Raw genomic sequence first — 16320 nt, forward strand, 5'->3', positions numbered from 1 at the left:
TAAAATGACAGTAACCCAAATGCTGAGTGGTTACAACTCATGATCCAGAGAGAAGACATATCCTAGATGTTGAAACTCCAGTACTATATTCTCTTTCCTGGACTGTGGCAAGATGAGTACCAGGATAACCATTTGACTTTTTGCCCAAATCCATCAGAGAACATTCACCAATCCATCTATGCATAAAGAATTAGTGTCTATAAACTCTTTGCCTATGGCTTTTATGAATGCAAACTTTATGGTTCTTGTGGCTAGCAAGAGCTACTACCAGCCTCACAGAGTGAGATCTTATGTAAAAAATGCTTGTGAGACCAGAAGAGGGCAACAGGTAGGGAAGTGGTAGAAAGGTAAACTGAATCGAAGACCAAATATCCAATATGATACCCTGTCAGGAGTGCAGATGGTGTACTGTGCGCGCACACACACACACATATATAAAACAATCTCCATGTTGCAGGTGATTTTGTCATTTGAAGGCAGAACTGGATATTGGAGACAGGAAAATAGTACCAGTACAGTTTAATATTGAGGAGTTACACAAAATCGGGTGTGGAGATACACTTCACCACATGCCCTAATGAAAAATGCAGTAGGTGTAAAGCTCAATTCATAGTGCTGCCAGAATTAGACACAGAGAAACACTATCAAGCCCCAGCACAGACTGCAACTGTAAAGTCAGTAAACACAGCTCAGTCTGGCAGTGCTGAAGCTGGGTCAGAAAGAAGTGGGGAGGCAAATGAATTCCAAACTGGTTCAAGGGAAGGAAATAGGAAACTCAGTTTTGCAGACTTTACCATCATATTGCCCAGATAAAACAGCTACAGAGAAGATCTCCTCAGGGCTGAAGGGTGAAGCTCAACACCTTAGGTGAGGCTCAGTAACATAGCCTCAAGACAGGTGCAGTCTGGACTGAAATCATCTTCTCAACACCACAAATGTCTGCTACAGGATTAGCCAAAGGAGCCTACACACAGCAGGAAAGGCAGGGATAGTCTGAACTACTTTCAGAGAAACAGAAAGACAATAATGAATACATAATGAATACAATAATGAATAATGAAACATTCCTACGGAAAAGCAGCAAAAATGACAAACAAAGTCATGTTATTAATATATATATACTCATATATATATATTTATACATATATAAAACTCTCTGGATCAGACTGTTTATCCTTCATGTGACATGCAGCAAGAAGGTAGGTCATGAATTCATGAATTAGGTAACTGGAAAATATACTGTGAGTATATGTGTAATTCATCAAAGAAAGAACAGAAAATTATCTAATCACAGTAACTAAACACACACAAAGTTTCTTATATGAGTAAAATACAATTGATAGCATCAATTGACAAGGTGCCTTCAACAAATAGCTAAGAAAGTTTATTTTGTGTATGCAGACAGCATTACCTGAGGAATTGCATTCCATTTCACTGCCATTGTAAATCTGTACTTATTACCAAGTTAGTAAGACTATGACCGGTCACAAGAAGAATTGGAAAAACAGCACTATAGACAGAAAAGTGTTTTGTGTTTTTTTTTTTTAATCTGTTGTAATTACTTCAGTCTAGACTAGGATGTGAATATTAACCAGAGGTAGAAGACGACCAGTGATCTGGCACCAGAATGACTCATTGTGATGAATGATTTATTTATGGCATGTAAAATAACCATTAATCCCTCACCTTCACTATTTACTGAGTGGTACCATAGGGTATATTGCTTCTACATTCAGTATTCTGAAGAAAATGCCATGAAGAATGAACCCAACCTGACAAGTTTCAAACATATTATTGCATAAGAAAGATTACACGTCTTCTACATTACTTCCACTCTGAAAAGTCTTTCACAAAATTGTATGCACACAATGAACTCTGTCAATCAAAGAGACAACCTAAATTGACTCCTTTTCTTCCTTCAAGCTGAAGTTACAACACTAACCAAAGGTCCACTTCTTCAGCCATCACAACAGTATGACACCAAAATTAATTTAAAAGAGGCAGTCGGTTCTCTAATTAACAAGGATCTGCAGTCGGGAAGGTTTATTTTTGAAATGGGACACTAACTTGTTGTTGTTTATAAATAAGAATCATTTCTGACAAAAGCAGAACAAGACTACTGGAGATTATTTCTTATTTAAGTATTAAGAATTACATTATACACTTTTCCCTCAAATTACTCTATTTTGAAATTTCAATTGCACTTACTCTGACTTCTTTTCACAAGTCTTAGAGGACTCTTCTATTTTTTTCTCTAGTTCCAACACAAGTTCCTCTTTGCTCAAAAGCGTTTGCTGTGTTTGCATCAGTTCTTCTATTACTGTTTTTAACCTGTAAGACATACATTACAGAAATCCATACTGTGAATACAAAAACTGTACAACATTGGAAACTTCTGTAGTTTTTCCTGAGGATGAGAAGAAGCATTAGTCTTTAGTTTATACTGCTCAGTGCTTGATGGCCTTTCTTGTGGATACAAATTTATATTACACTATTAACCTATATTTTTACAGATCCACACTAGCCTGTGTAAACATATAAGGTTACAGAATGACCTGCAGCCTGCAGGTTCTTCTATCAATAAAATTTTCTCTAGAATGCGTGACGAATTCTGTGAATTAACGCCTTCCTAATATATTGCTAATATATGAGATGTTTTACAAAAAACAAAAACCTTATGACTGCTGAAGCACATTGATTAAATACACAGAATTAGTAGTTGGGATGTATACACATTTAGAAACAATGAAAAAAGAACCAACAGGTCCTGCATTACCAATTAAAACAGCACTTTTCACGATAAAAGCAAGATGTATACTTTTCTCTACAGTTAACTTTTTAAAAGCCACATAATCTTTGCTAATGGAAAATTCAAAGTCAAGAAAAAACTTGTACAAGAACACTTAATACTAACAGAAAAACAGTTATTGCACATCAAAAGCATTAATGGAACTTTGCAATTATAGCAGCAAATATTTCGATAACCAAAAAGTCAACAAATGTAACATGAGACTTTGTGACACACTTCTCATATAACTCTGCACAAATACTCACATAATGATGACTTCTAAAATAAATATAAAACTAGATATGTTGGCATGAAGCAATTGTAAACCAGGAGAAAAATTAAAAATAAAAAAAACTTTTGTGTGCATGTATATAAAATATATAGAAAATATATTTGGATAGGCGAATGCCCAAAAGGAAGTGGTATATATAGCACTGTGTGCATCTTCTCTCACCTATTCATCTTCATCTATTTTCTCTGTATTTTCAAACCCAATTGTAAATTAGTAAAGAGTGGAATAAAAGCAAAATACATATAGTACTTGCTACTGCACAGATCTGTTGCTCCAAACTATTCCAGATGTGAGAGTATCAGAGGTCAACTGAGTAATTTACACGCTCTAGATATCTAGGGACCCATGTTGCAGGTGCTGTATATACCAGACTGAATAATTTGATCTTAACATTGAATTAGTTCTCTCTCCTCCCAATATATTTTATACAATGTTGATTAAACATTCTTTATTCAGCCAGTCATAGATGTTATAAGACTTAAATGACTATAAAAAAGCCATATAGTGAATGATAAAAGTTTACTTCCCAAATGAACCTGCATCTGCATGTGTTTATTTTGAGGTAAGAACAACACTTGAAACATTTCTCAGAAGCCCATTTTTTTAATCAAACATTTTTATTGTTATTAGGTTATCAAATCTGTATGCTCAACTTCTCAGAAACAACAATTTTCTTACACAGTCTCTAAATTAATATCAGCTATCAACTTTTTTAATACATTGCTTAAAAATTAATTACCAATTTTCTAGCTGAAAATACTGCTTTTTGATCAGCCTTCTAATCAGCATTTTAATCAACGCTGTATTTGGCTTAACAACTGACTCACAAGAAGCAGATGTTACACTTAGAAATTTGCAAGTAAGATCAGTATATTGCATCCTTTATCCACAGATGATGACTTTTTAAAGATCCATTCTGCATGTGCTGAAATAACAGGAATTAGGCTGATGATCTGTAGTTGTGAGATCACTGTCTTGCATCTTCAAAGTACTGTAACAGAATGTTTCTGCAGAGGAGACAGAGCTTTAGTATCTACCAAATATAGATATACACAAGCACCAGTATTCAATGAATTAAAACCAAACTAATAAGATTGTTCATCACTGGATACATGACGAATCAACATATTGAAATACTTTAACTTTTCAGAAATGTCTGATTTTATATTACAGCATCATACTGAAACAATGTCAACGTAGTTCTTCCAAAAACTTCTGAGTTACTTTAGGATCTTCCAAGCATAAACTTTTTACTGTTCTGCTTTTGCAAATATTTCAATATTGGTCTAAGACAGTCATCAATATTTATCAGGAGACACTATGTCTCTCTAACAGCTTAGAAAGGTTAGTTAGTCAACAACAACTTTTCACTACCTCTCTCTGTCAAACCTTTAGTCAAACTTACCTAAAAGCAAAAAACTGAATCAGTTTTCTCATCACTTAAATGCATTTTAAGGATATATATTTTATTAAATCCTCCAATAAGGTATGTATGTAAAGTTGTCGATTGTCTCTCGTATGCTTACAAATACAACAGATTCAACCAAAATTATTGAGTTTGGATCAATATATATCTTTGTATCCCTTCAAAGTCTGGAAATTAAATCCAGTCAGTATACTGGATTTATCTATATTTGGTAGATACCAAAAGTATCTCTCCTATGCAGAAACATTTTGATGTAGTATTTAAAAGATCCAAGGCAATAATCTAAACACTAGAGTTCAACAGTCTAATTCTTACTGTTTTAACACACAGAAGGGAAAAAATCATCATCTATCGATAAATATACTGATCTTACTTGCAAACTTCTAGTAATACATCGTCAGTTGAAACAAATACCTGTTTTGGTTTGATTTTCTATAGTGGTTTTAAATCAAGACTATAGCCAAAAAAAAATCTAAGAAGCAGTTAATGAGGCATATTAGCAAAAGCAGTTAAAGAGAACTAAGTAGTTGTAAAAGGAAGGGCTTCTCACCTGCACTAAAAAGCAAACCAGAAAAAGGAACAAAGAAGCTAAGAATAAGCAGTCAGTTTTTACAGTGCTGGAAGATAGCTAGTGGAGCTCCACAAAAATCTGCACTTAATACATTCTTAATAACCCAAACAAAGGGCAATTTAAAAAGTGACAAAGAATGCTGATACAATGTTTTTGAGCTAATAAAGGAGAGAGCTGAATGTGAAGAACAGAAAAGGATTTTGCTGGATCTTACAATACTCAGTAACTGGATTGTTATTTAAAAGATTAATTTAAATTCATATTGAAATAAGAAAATACACAGAAGAAAAAACAATCCAAAACTTTATTTACACAGCAAGTGGCTGGCTGTAAACTGACCAGTACCACTCAGAAATTAGATCTTGAAATTAAAATGGATGATTCCATGAAAGCACTGGCTTGACACACTGCACCAGTCAGGAAATCAAATGGAGTGATTCCCTTGGATTTGTTAAAAATGAAGCAGAAGAAGAAAGGAAACTTCGTTATGCACTTTTCTGAACTATGTATCTGGACTACCTGTACAATTCTGGTCACTCATCTCAGAAACAATACAGTAACCCTGGAAACGTTCAAAGAAAGATGACAAGCTTGATAAAAGGTATGAGTAAGTTCTGTGAAAGGAGTAACTACAAATAAAGACTCCTCTGAAAAAAAGATGATAGAGTAGGAGTACGACAGAAGCTTAGATTATCATGAGTGGAAAGGGGTAGATTATTCCTACTCTTTGCCAAAACAAGGACTTAGTCAAAAAAAATTAAACTGAAAAGTAACAGGTTCATACATTATGAAGTTAACCTTTAGAATTCCTTGACCAGATATTCTACTGACAATAGATGCTTGTACATACTGAAACTGACTGGACAAACTCATGAAAGAAATCTAATACTATTCCAAACAAATACTACTTCCAAGTCATAACATTTCCAAGCTGAAAAATATGAGATGACACTGTTCTTATTCTCCTCCCCCTAGTTTTCCCTGTTGACCATCGCCAGAGAGAAGATGGTTGGTGAAGCCAGTCTTTGGTCTGACGATAGTACAGACAAACTTCTGTGCTTCAAGTTCCTAGTATAACATATACCAGAAAGAGAAGATCTTGAAGACAGTAACACTTAAAAGAGAATTTTGAAGTGTCTGAATACAAGATCAGTAACAGGACGCACTGGAAACTGCACTGAATGTGTTTATCTAGGCAAATATGTAGATACATATTTACAAACATAAAAGATTCTGATGAAATCTGTTTTTATTAGAAAAGCAGTTTTTCAGCCTTTTTCCTTAGATATGCTGATGTCTTATTTCTAAGCACTAAAAAGCCAAAAAGTAAGTTACTTATTGTTTTGAGCTACAGAAGGTAGAGTCTCAGAAAAACTGTAAAACATATCAAAAAGGTAGATTTTGTGCATGTATTTTTTCCTGTTACAGAGCTGAAGATGATCTAGATATGTACAATGTTTACATAGCTTATCCAGGAATAATCCCACTTTAGTTATGATGCAGAATATGTAATTAGTGTCTTATTAACAGAAGCATATTTAAACAGAAGGGAGGGGTTTTAATTATCATGGGATTATTTCACAAGAAAGATGAAGCTGTTTTAGTACTAAGGAGGACAAGTCTGACAAAGAAAACTAAAAGTGTACATTTAAAAACTTATTGCAATACCTATTTAAGAAAAAAAATATTAAAAGGAATTGGATTAAACAGGAAAAAAAGAAATGACAATTAATAACCTTGAAAAGGAATGAAGAAAATCTAGAAAATCTGTCATAGTGAGGAAGCATGGGATTAGAACAATCTACTGAAGCTTTACTGTAATGCGTTTATATTTGAAATATCTTACTGTTATGAGGACTCTCTATGAGTTTGGTTTTCACAATAAACTATAAGAAACAACAGTTTCTTTCTTCAAGTTTGCTTAAGCAGAAAAAAAGTTTTTAAAAAAAATAACCAACCTCTGCTATGTTATTTAGATTAGTTATGCATTTGAAAGCAAACAAGTCAAACATGGACTAAAATAAAGTACAGACACCAAGTCATTATAAAACAATGAAGTTCTGACTTTATCACTTTAAAAAGCTGTAGGAAATATAAAAAAATGAATAAGTGTACAATTAATACTTGCAATCTCACAAGCGACTGCATTGGACCATTTTATGGAAAAGTTAAGGTTGATATGAGAACATTCTAACAAAGGATAACAACTTCAGCAGGAAATTTGTTCGCCAGTAACAACTGATTAAAGATGAAATTGGTAAAATTAATTAAAATATTTAAATATGAAAATATGAATATTAAAGATATGCAGTAATATTTTACCACACCGACTGAAGGTTCCATGAAATGAAATACAACACCTTCACTTGTTTTAGTAAGTTAACATTTTAAAAGTTGTAAGGATGAATGAGAATTTCCTTTAAAAACTAAAACAAACATTTACAGAACAAATGAAATAATGTATTTGAAAACTTCTCTGGATGGCAATCCAAATCACTGACTGCAGTACTGTACTCGGTGGCTTCATCAACAGATTTCAGTGTTTTTCCTAGAAAACTGAATGTGGAAACACTTTTGGGAAGTAAATGAATTCCCAAGGAAGATTAATGGTAGAAATGGGGCACTGTATAAGTTAAACAGGGAGGAGAGGTAACTATATTGAAAGTGCTGACAAGTCTTCCATGAGGCCTGGGTATGTTGTGCTAAAGAACAATAAAAACAGCAATAGGCAAGGGCTTAGACCCTGAAAATTCTCCTTTTTAGAAAGCAGACCTTAAAAATGAGGACACACCAAAGCAATGAGATGAGTGAGACGTAAGTTAGGACTGCATTTCCGAAGTGAGAAAGCTTTGTTAAGACTTACGTGACTTGTAAACTTTCTGCTGTTAGATTATTCCACATGATCTCATTAGCTTGAAGGTTTTCATTTTCTTCTAATAAAGACGTATCAAACTCTATTTCTTGTTCAACAACTTCTGATGACCTAATCCAGTAAATAAATGTTGTATTTGTAAAATTAACGTGCATCTTTTAGTGGAGCATAAAGCAAACCATTACACTTTGAATTATTTTAGTAATGGAATATAGATAAAATCACATATGGAATAAATGGAAAGCAGCAACTGCATCTTCTTTTTCCTTTGAATGAAGAACAGAGTCCTAAAACCATACCAGAGTATAAAACTGAAAACAGTTCTTTGAATTAAGTTCACAAGATAACCAAGGTTCTCGGGAAATCTACATGCATAGGTCCACTAATCCTGCTATAAACCTGCACTTAACCACTACCAATTTGCAAATTAACAAAGAAGGATAACATAAGAGGTCTTAAAACTATTTCCACATGCACCAATGTGCAGTAACAGTTCAATAAATGGCAAACACAATTGTTTTCATTTGTTTGTTTTTGTTTTTTTTTTTTTAAATATAAAACTTTCTTGCATTAACACAAGAGTCACAGAGTGGCTTGGGTTGGAAGGGACCTTAAAGATCACCTAGTTCCAACCGCTGTGCCATGGGCAGGGACACCTCCCACTAGATCAGGTTGCCCAGGACCTCATCCAACCTGGTCTGGAACACCTCCAGGGACAAGACATCCCACAGGTTCTCTGGGCAACCTGTGCCAGTGCTTCGCTACCCTCTGAGTGAAGAAGTTCCTCCTAAACTCTAACCTAAACCTCCCCTCTTTTAGTTTAAAACTATTCCCCATTGTCCTATCTTTTTTTTTTTGCTTGAGCAAAAAGTTGCTCTCCATGCTTTTATAAGCCCCCTTTAAGTATCGAAAAGCTACAATGAGGTCTCTCCAGAACCTTCTCTTCTCCAGGCTGAGCAGCCCCAGCTCTCTCAGCCTCTTTTCATAGTTGCTCCTGCCCTCTCTGGAGGGCCATCTTCATAGCCCTCCTCTGGACCCACTCTAACAGCCCCACATCCTTCTTGTGCTGGAGGCCCCACACCTCGACGCAGCACTCCGGGTGGGGACTCACAAGGGCAGAGCAGAGGGGGACAATCACCGCCCTTGACCTGCTGCCCACCCCTCTGGTGATGCAGCCCAGGACACAGTTGGCCTTCCGGGCTGCAAACATGCACTGCTGGCTCATGCTGAGCTTTTCATCCACCAGAACCCCCAAGTCTCTCTCCGCAGGGCTACTCTCAATGAATTCTTCTTCCAGTCTGTCCTCATGTCTGGGATTGCCTGACTCTGGTGCAGCACCTTGCACTTGGACTTGTTGGACCTCATGAGGTTCACATGGGCCCACTTCTCCACCCTGTCCAGGTCCCTCTGGATGGCATCCCTTTCTCCTGTTGTATCAACTGCACCACTCAGCTTGGTGTCATCTGCAAACTTGCTGAGGGTGCACTCAATCGCACCGTCTGTGTCACTGACAAAGATATTAATCAGCACTGGTCCCAGAACAGTCCTCTGCGGGATACCACTCATCACTGGCCTCCACCTGGATGCAGAGCCATTGACCACCACTCTCTGAGTGTGGCCTTCACACCAATTCCTTATCCACTGGATGGTCCACCCATCAAATCCTTATCTTTCCAATTTGGAGATGCGGATGTCAAGTGGGACGTGTCAAAGGCCTTATCTGTGTACTCAGATTGTTTCAGGCACTGCTCAATCTGCAATAACTGCAGTGTGCACAGAGATGCCTAGCATTCATTTACCCACAATATAGACAGTAAGAGAAATAAAGCAAACAAACAGCACAGCACAGGATGCAAACTGCATCCAAATACTCAGTAAATTAGCCCATACTGAATCTAGATCATCACGTATTACCGAAGTTATGGTTCAGAGAATCACAATAACATTAATATGAATTTTGTTATTCTAGAACCAGCCAAATAGATGGATGGTTAAAGAAACAAGGTTAAAAGCCTGACTTTCAGCGAACCTTCTTCTACACATGCAGGTAGAACTACTTCTCAAATTAGGATTAAAGCTTTATAAGTAACAATGTAAAGGGAAACAAATAGAAATAAATTAAACTCTGATTGCTTAAACAGCGTTGCAGTTTAATGCAAGATTTTCTAAAGAAACATTAACATGCATAGCAAGAAGGAAATACATACCTATGAGTATCTACGAAGTCATTATACTCAGAATTGGGGTCTATCTGTTCAACCGAGGTCTGGATCTCTTTATGGACATTCACAATCTCTTCCGTAACAAGACTGGTGATCTGGCTATACTCATCCAAGATTCCTTTTCTAGAGAGGAAAAAAAATTCTAGTGTATAACATGGCACTGAAGGCATAGATGACATTGAAGATGCTTCAAACTTTCAATTTGCTGTTTCTACAAATTCTTGTTGCAACTGGCTAAAAAGGGAAAAAATAAGACAATATATTACTCAAAGAAACAACATATCAATTGTGGCCTCTTCTTTACAAATCGGCTATTGGTGGAGAAGTCTCTAATAACATGCTCCTTGTACTGATTTCAGTGCATCTACATACAGGGTAGCTAAACTAAAGCTGTAGAGATTACAAGGAAAATGAACACATACAGCTCCTTGATGATACCCTTTCTCACAACAACATGTTCTACATAATCATGTAAACATAAACATGTTCAACATAATCTACACTGAAGTGTCTCATATTCCCCTGACTGACAAAATAAATATATTCTGGCATAAGGGAAAAGACAGTGTGAAAACTGTTTTTTTTTAATCATTTTATCCATCCTTTAACATATATTCATTTTATGAATTGGCATACATTACAAGTTGGCATATATTTACAAGAAGAGCCAAAATCAAGGAAGAGGTTCACACAAGAAAGTACGTGTCATCCAGCCTTGTCATTACCTGGTCCCTGAAGTGGGGAAAAGCAAGTGATTAAGGAGTAGTAAAGGACTAGGTCATATTTTACCACAAATTTTAATAGCATCCAGTAACACTTCCTCAGAATACTTTCCTGTTCTCTGCTTTCCATAAATGAACCCTCAAAATCATTTCCAATTTCTTTTTATTTTTTTTTTATTGTCAGATTTTCTGGCTTGCCAGGTGCTGAAGTATAGCAAGCTTTTTCAAATACTGATCAATTTTGACCATACCAGAGAAAAATGCAGAGATAAAAGTATTAATATTTTATCCTGGATATGATCTCTAGACTTATTTACTCAGTAAGAAAGCATTATTTGCTTGGATTTTTCCAGTACTTTTTCTGAGGAGAGAACAGACAAGAGAAGAATTTTGCCTTGCCCGTGAACAACATGTCTGAAAACACTCCAGAAAACAATTCAAAGACTGCAACAAAAGAGATAAGCCAATGTCAACTACAGCAATGCTATATCTAAGAGAAGGGAATCAATGTCAATTATAAAATAATAATAATAATAATGTTAATCTATGCTTCAAGATTGCCAAACAAACTGATCTGCCAAATCAGAACTATTAAGGAAGTTTGTTTCATACTATGGCAACATCAAGCTTCACACCTGACATCACCACCTCTTTTTACAGAATTAAGCCCAGAGTTAACAGAAAACACTAATTTTCCAATCAACTCAGATCTCACTAAAAATGATCAGCTATTGACAAAAATTGTTTCCAGTCTTTACCTCAGTGATAACAAGGCCAAATGGGTTCAATAGGTTTTTGCATGATAAAACTCTTCAGTGAATTACTATGACTTACATTTCTGAAAAATCAACTTAATTGCAACAGAAAAATTTACCTGTATTCTCTTGTGATTCTACATAAAGATTAAAAGGACTGAGGAGACTACTACAGAGGTCCATTTCATTTAACCTGCACCAGCATCAAAGGCAGTAATACGATACTATATGGGGCCGCTAACGTTGTCTGCATCACCTAAGCATATAGAGTATGAAATCCTCAACTCTCCCTCACTTCCTGTGTGCCGAAGTCAAGATGAACATAGGCTCCAGAAAAGGTAAGAAAATGAGTGCATCACATCTAAATGAACAATACCTACAAGTAAAAGTAACTACCCCGTCTTTTAAACTAAGTGATATACAGAATGCCAAAGAAAAAGACCTAACCAACTCACATGCTTCAGGAAGGTCAGAGAGGCAACACGGTGGTTACAGACCAGAAAAGAGGGCTTAAAGTCCAAATTTTTTGTTCTCTGAGATCATCAGCTTGCATATCTTCTGTAATTACGTAGAAAATGATTTTCAGGGAAAAGGTAATTGTATTTTTAAGGTTGGATTCCTTTCACTGAGATTAAGTCTACGTGATCCTGTTATTTGTCCATACCTATGACTAACCATACATCTGCCTGGACCTCCTCCAAAATGACTGTCAAGATGGTTGGCGAGTTTAAAGCAAATTTGTTAGTGAGAGAGTTTCCTAAAAATAAGACTACGGAGGGGCAACAAACTTCTATACTATCCCAGCGGAAGGAGAGGATAAAGGATGAGCTCAGTTGTAAACACTGCAGTTCATCTGTAAAATTTAAAAGTTTTACAAGAAGACAGTGTCTTGCCAAAATGCTTAAGCATCCCCTCAAAACTACTGTCTGTATTTGAATACTTATCTATTCACAGTTATTGTTAATTGAAAGATGCAAGTAGCTTTTCTCATAAACTTTGATTATTTTTATATCAAGGGTAATTATTTTCTAATAAGTCTATAAATTAGGATACTGCACACAAAATTTTGCATGTTTAAATATACACAGGAAGAGATCTTACAGGGCTTTAATCATTTCTTCTTGCATTTTCTGTAGTGAATCAAGTAACAGAGGAAGCGTAGTATCATAATATTGGTGCTGATGTAACTGTGCTCCTTTCAGTGCCAACACATATTGATTATGCAACATATGAAGCTTCATAGTGGCTTTATCACACCGGTCTTTGGCTTTCTCAGTCTCCTTTCCTAACGGAAAACAAAAACAGAAGATGAAAAGTTGATTTAAAAGTATACAAACTTGTGGATAACATAATTCTAAAAGATTCATGGTAAGTTTGCAGCTTTCCTTCTCCTAAAGAAATACATTACCAAGGTATTACTGTGAAGAAAGTAAAATTTGACAATTTTCAAGTGAAGAAAGTAAATTTTGACCATTTTCAGGTTGTTAGTAAGACCAAATGCCTTGGTTTTCCTCTTCTGGACTAAGGAAGAAAAAACTGCATTTACTTTGAGTAGAAATCCAAGAATTCTTTATCTAAATTTATATGAAAACCACTACCTACACAGGTATAGAAATAATACCATTATTAAGAATAAAACTCATTCATATGATTATCAAAAATGCTTTTTCTTTTTTACCTGAAATGTTTATTTTTTAAAGCAGAAAATAAAAGATGTCCTACTAGGTCAGACCCTTGATTCACCTAGAAGCTGTCATTTATTTTGAGCAAAAAATCTAGTACCACATATCATCCCAAGAAAGCACTGGTGCAGTCTACATATCAGTAGCTGAACTCCAGCACTATTACTCCCATCCAAAACTCTCTGCCCTAATACTACAACTTAACATTTCCTCATCACTGTCGGTATGCATCAGGAATATCAGAAGGTCACCATTACCGTCTCATCTCCACACTATTGGAACCTAGAAATCCTCAAGTCCATGCTTACAAGACCAGCTGGGTGCTGAACCAGAGAGTCACAATGTTCTTCAAGAGGTCATCTATTCTACTCTTTGCCACAGTGATTGCACAACTATGTGATATATGTTTCTGTGATCTTCCTACAACCTGCAATGACAGATAACTTTGCAACTTCCCAGTACAATTCAGGTCAGTGTGCTAGCTGTGGTATGATAGCACTCCCCCACACTGATATAAGACACTCCCCTCCCCCACCATCTTGTCCCTTCACTCTCCAATCTAAATTTTTATTGCTTTAATAAACTCTTTATACCCTTGCTTACTTCATCTGTGTGCCATGGACATGAAATACAGATTCTACAGTTCTCTGGAATCCATCTTTTATACAGCAGAAGACTAGATATTCTCCTCTTCTGCCCAGTCTTGTAATCTTCACACTGAACAATGTATAGGTCTTCCCTTATAAATCCTGTTTTCTCTTTTCAGTCAAATGGCTCACAGCCTCACACAAATGAAATTTCAGTCAAGGTTCAACTTCGAAAGCCACAGGATAAGTCATACAACCAGATGATTCTAGATCATTTTAAATGAAAGAAAAAGTGCCGTTTTTGGATGCCATACAAACATGGCATCACTAATTAGTGATGATCTGATCTAGTTAATCTGATTTTGGAAGAAAAAAAAAGAACCCACTACATTTTTCCAACCATCTCTCCAGTTTCTCAAATTATTTTAAACTCTACATCTGTCCTCCAATGTACTATAAATCCATTTAAGGTATAGTGACACCTGTAAATTTAATAAGTAAACTTTGGTTCAAAGTGATGAAACACAGGAAGACCACCCACACCTAATCCCAACATATATCCTTTCGTGTCCCACAGGATACATTATTCTGACAGGACCCCGTTAATAACCATTCTCCAAGCAGTTTTATGCAGGCAGCTTTGCACCTCTATTAGAATATTTCCAACTTGATCATGCATTGCCCTTGTCATAAAAGGATAACATATTATTTTGACATGTTTCCTTACTGAGACATATAAGCTCTTACTCGTATCCTCGTTATCTCCTCAATATTTATGAAGTGTCTGATATTTATGAAGTGTCTGATGACTTTTTTTCAGGCACTGAAAGCATCTTAAATGAATCTGTATCTGCAATTATCAAATGCAGATTCACAGTGACCTGCACAGATAAACACACACTAACCAAAAATCTCAATCATACCGATACATTTCTTACAGTCTTAAAATAAATTAATAAAAAAAACTTTATTTTAACATGTCAACCACCTATCATAAAGTAGTAGATAAAACGAAAAAGTGACAGATTGAGACTTGAAAGCAGACCTTGAAAAGCTGAAATTTTGTCAAACAAGGAACACACAAAGGTTTGCGAACTCTGATAAATTAAAACATAGAAACACATTATCACATGTCAAAAAAGATTTGCAGGAAAAACTTGTAAAATAGCAATAAAACTGATAATAAATCCTTTCAAATACACTGGAGTCAGGAAGCTCTTCAGAAAATGTAAAGAACAGTTGCTATATAAAAGGAGCTGGTAGAAAAAAATCCTTTTTTTTTTTTTGCATTCATTTTCACTGTGAATGACATTCAGAGATTTCCATGCTGAAATGTCTCTGTATGAAAGAGTCAAAGAATCTCTCTTCAGACACGTCAGAAGAAGAGGTTAGAGAACAAACGAACTAAGAAAAAATTAGCAGGACAGGAAGGTATTTAGCTTTACAACTCAAAAGAAACTTGAGGAAGTTTTTTCGGAAACATGATCGGCTTTTAAAGGAGGAAGCAGGCACTCAACGGAGTGCCTCAGGAATATTAGTTGGGGCCTGATATATGAGGTAATAAAGACGCTGATAAAGATGTTGACTGAAGCGAACAACCAAAAACTTATTTTTCATGGGGAGACCATTTTATTTATTTGTATATTATTTTCCCAAAACAGAAGAATATTGTAGTACTTATTTCTAAATTAAACATATATCACTTAGAGGGCAGTTTAGAAAAACAAAACAAACTAAAAAAAACAACAGCATGCTCAGAATAGCATCCCAGAAAATAGAGTGACTGAACACGTCTGACAGCAGTGCACCAAGACTACAGGAAAATGGTATAGCTCAGTATCCCATTTTCCCATCTGCCTTGAGGACTTTGCTGTACAAAGTTTGTTATTCCTTAGCAGAACACTTCAACAAATTTGAGAATAAATCAAAACATCATACACACCCAGCTTTCAAATACAGTTGGTTACAGTTGGTTGTCTGGAGACAAGACATATCTACGTGGTCTTTGTGGAGAATAAGAAAACGTGTAAAGATAATAGAAAAGCGACTGAAGAGAGTCTGGAGAGGAAGCCATCGAGTAGTAACTACAGTCCGGGGACTGGCTGAAAGGGGAGAAGAGAAGGCAGCTGGAAATCAGAGCTGGAAAAAACAAGCTTTCCTTGCCTTAGACTAATCCTTTAGCAGAGGCACTGGACTGAGCACTCCTTGGGAGAGGGGAACACAGCAGTGGGAGACGAAGAAATGCTGGATTGTTTTTTGTTTTTATTATATGTTTGGCCACTCTTACTCAGGCTATTTGGCCAGCATGTTCTGACTTACATAGTCCAAAATTATCTCAAAAATATTATACTCTGATATTTGAACTTCACGTAATTTTTACTAGAAATTGAAATACTTGATTCT

At 35.7% G+C, this 16320-nt stretch overlaps 1 protein-coding gene across 12 annotated transcripts in view; it reads right to left on the minus strand.

Annotated features, from left to right (window-relative positions):
• The window catches only part of FER (FER tyrosine kinase), a 195261-nt gene that overhangs the window by 139602 nt on the left and 39339 nt on the right, over positions 1-16320 (minus strand). For 9 of the 12 annotated variants that reach the window (XR_013943101.1, XM_080572799.1, XM_080572803.1 and 6 more), the window contains 4 exons: positions 12750-12933; positions 10157-10294; positions 7941-8060; positions 2209-2331 (listed from right to left, as the gene is read on the minus strand). Coding sequence is in view for 11 of the 12 variants with exons in the window: in XM_080572799.1 (XP_080428925.1) it covers positions 2209-2331; positions 7941-8060; positions 10157-10294; positions 12750-12933 (565 nt within the window). In the remaining variant the exon portion in view is untranslated. Of the gene's footprint in view, positions 1-2208; positions 2332-2404; positions 4088-7940; positions 8061-10156; positions 10406-12749; positions 12934-13933; positions 14168-16320 lie in introns of those variants that run through there. The other 3 variants (XM_080572807.1, XM_080572801.1, XM_080572802.1) reach the window with 3 other exon arrangements.

This window comes from Anser brachyrhynchus, assembly GCF_964034855.1.
Source record: "Anser brachyrhynchus genome assembly, chromosome: Z".
NCBI lineage: Eukaryota > Metazoa > Chordata > Aves > Anseriformes > Anatidae > Anser > Anser brachyrhynchus.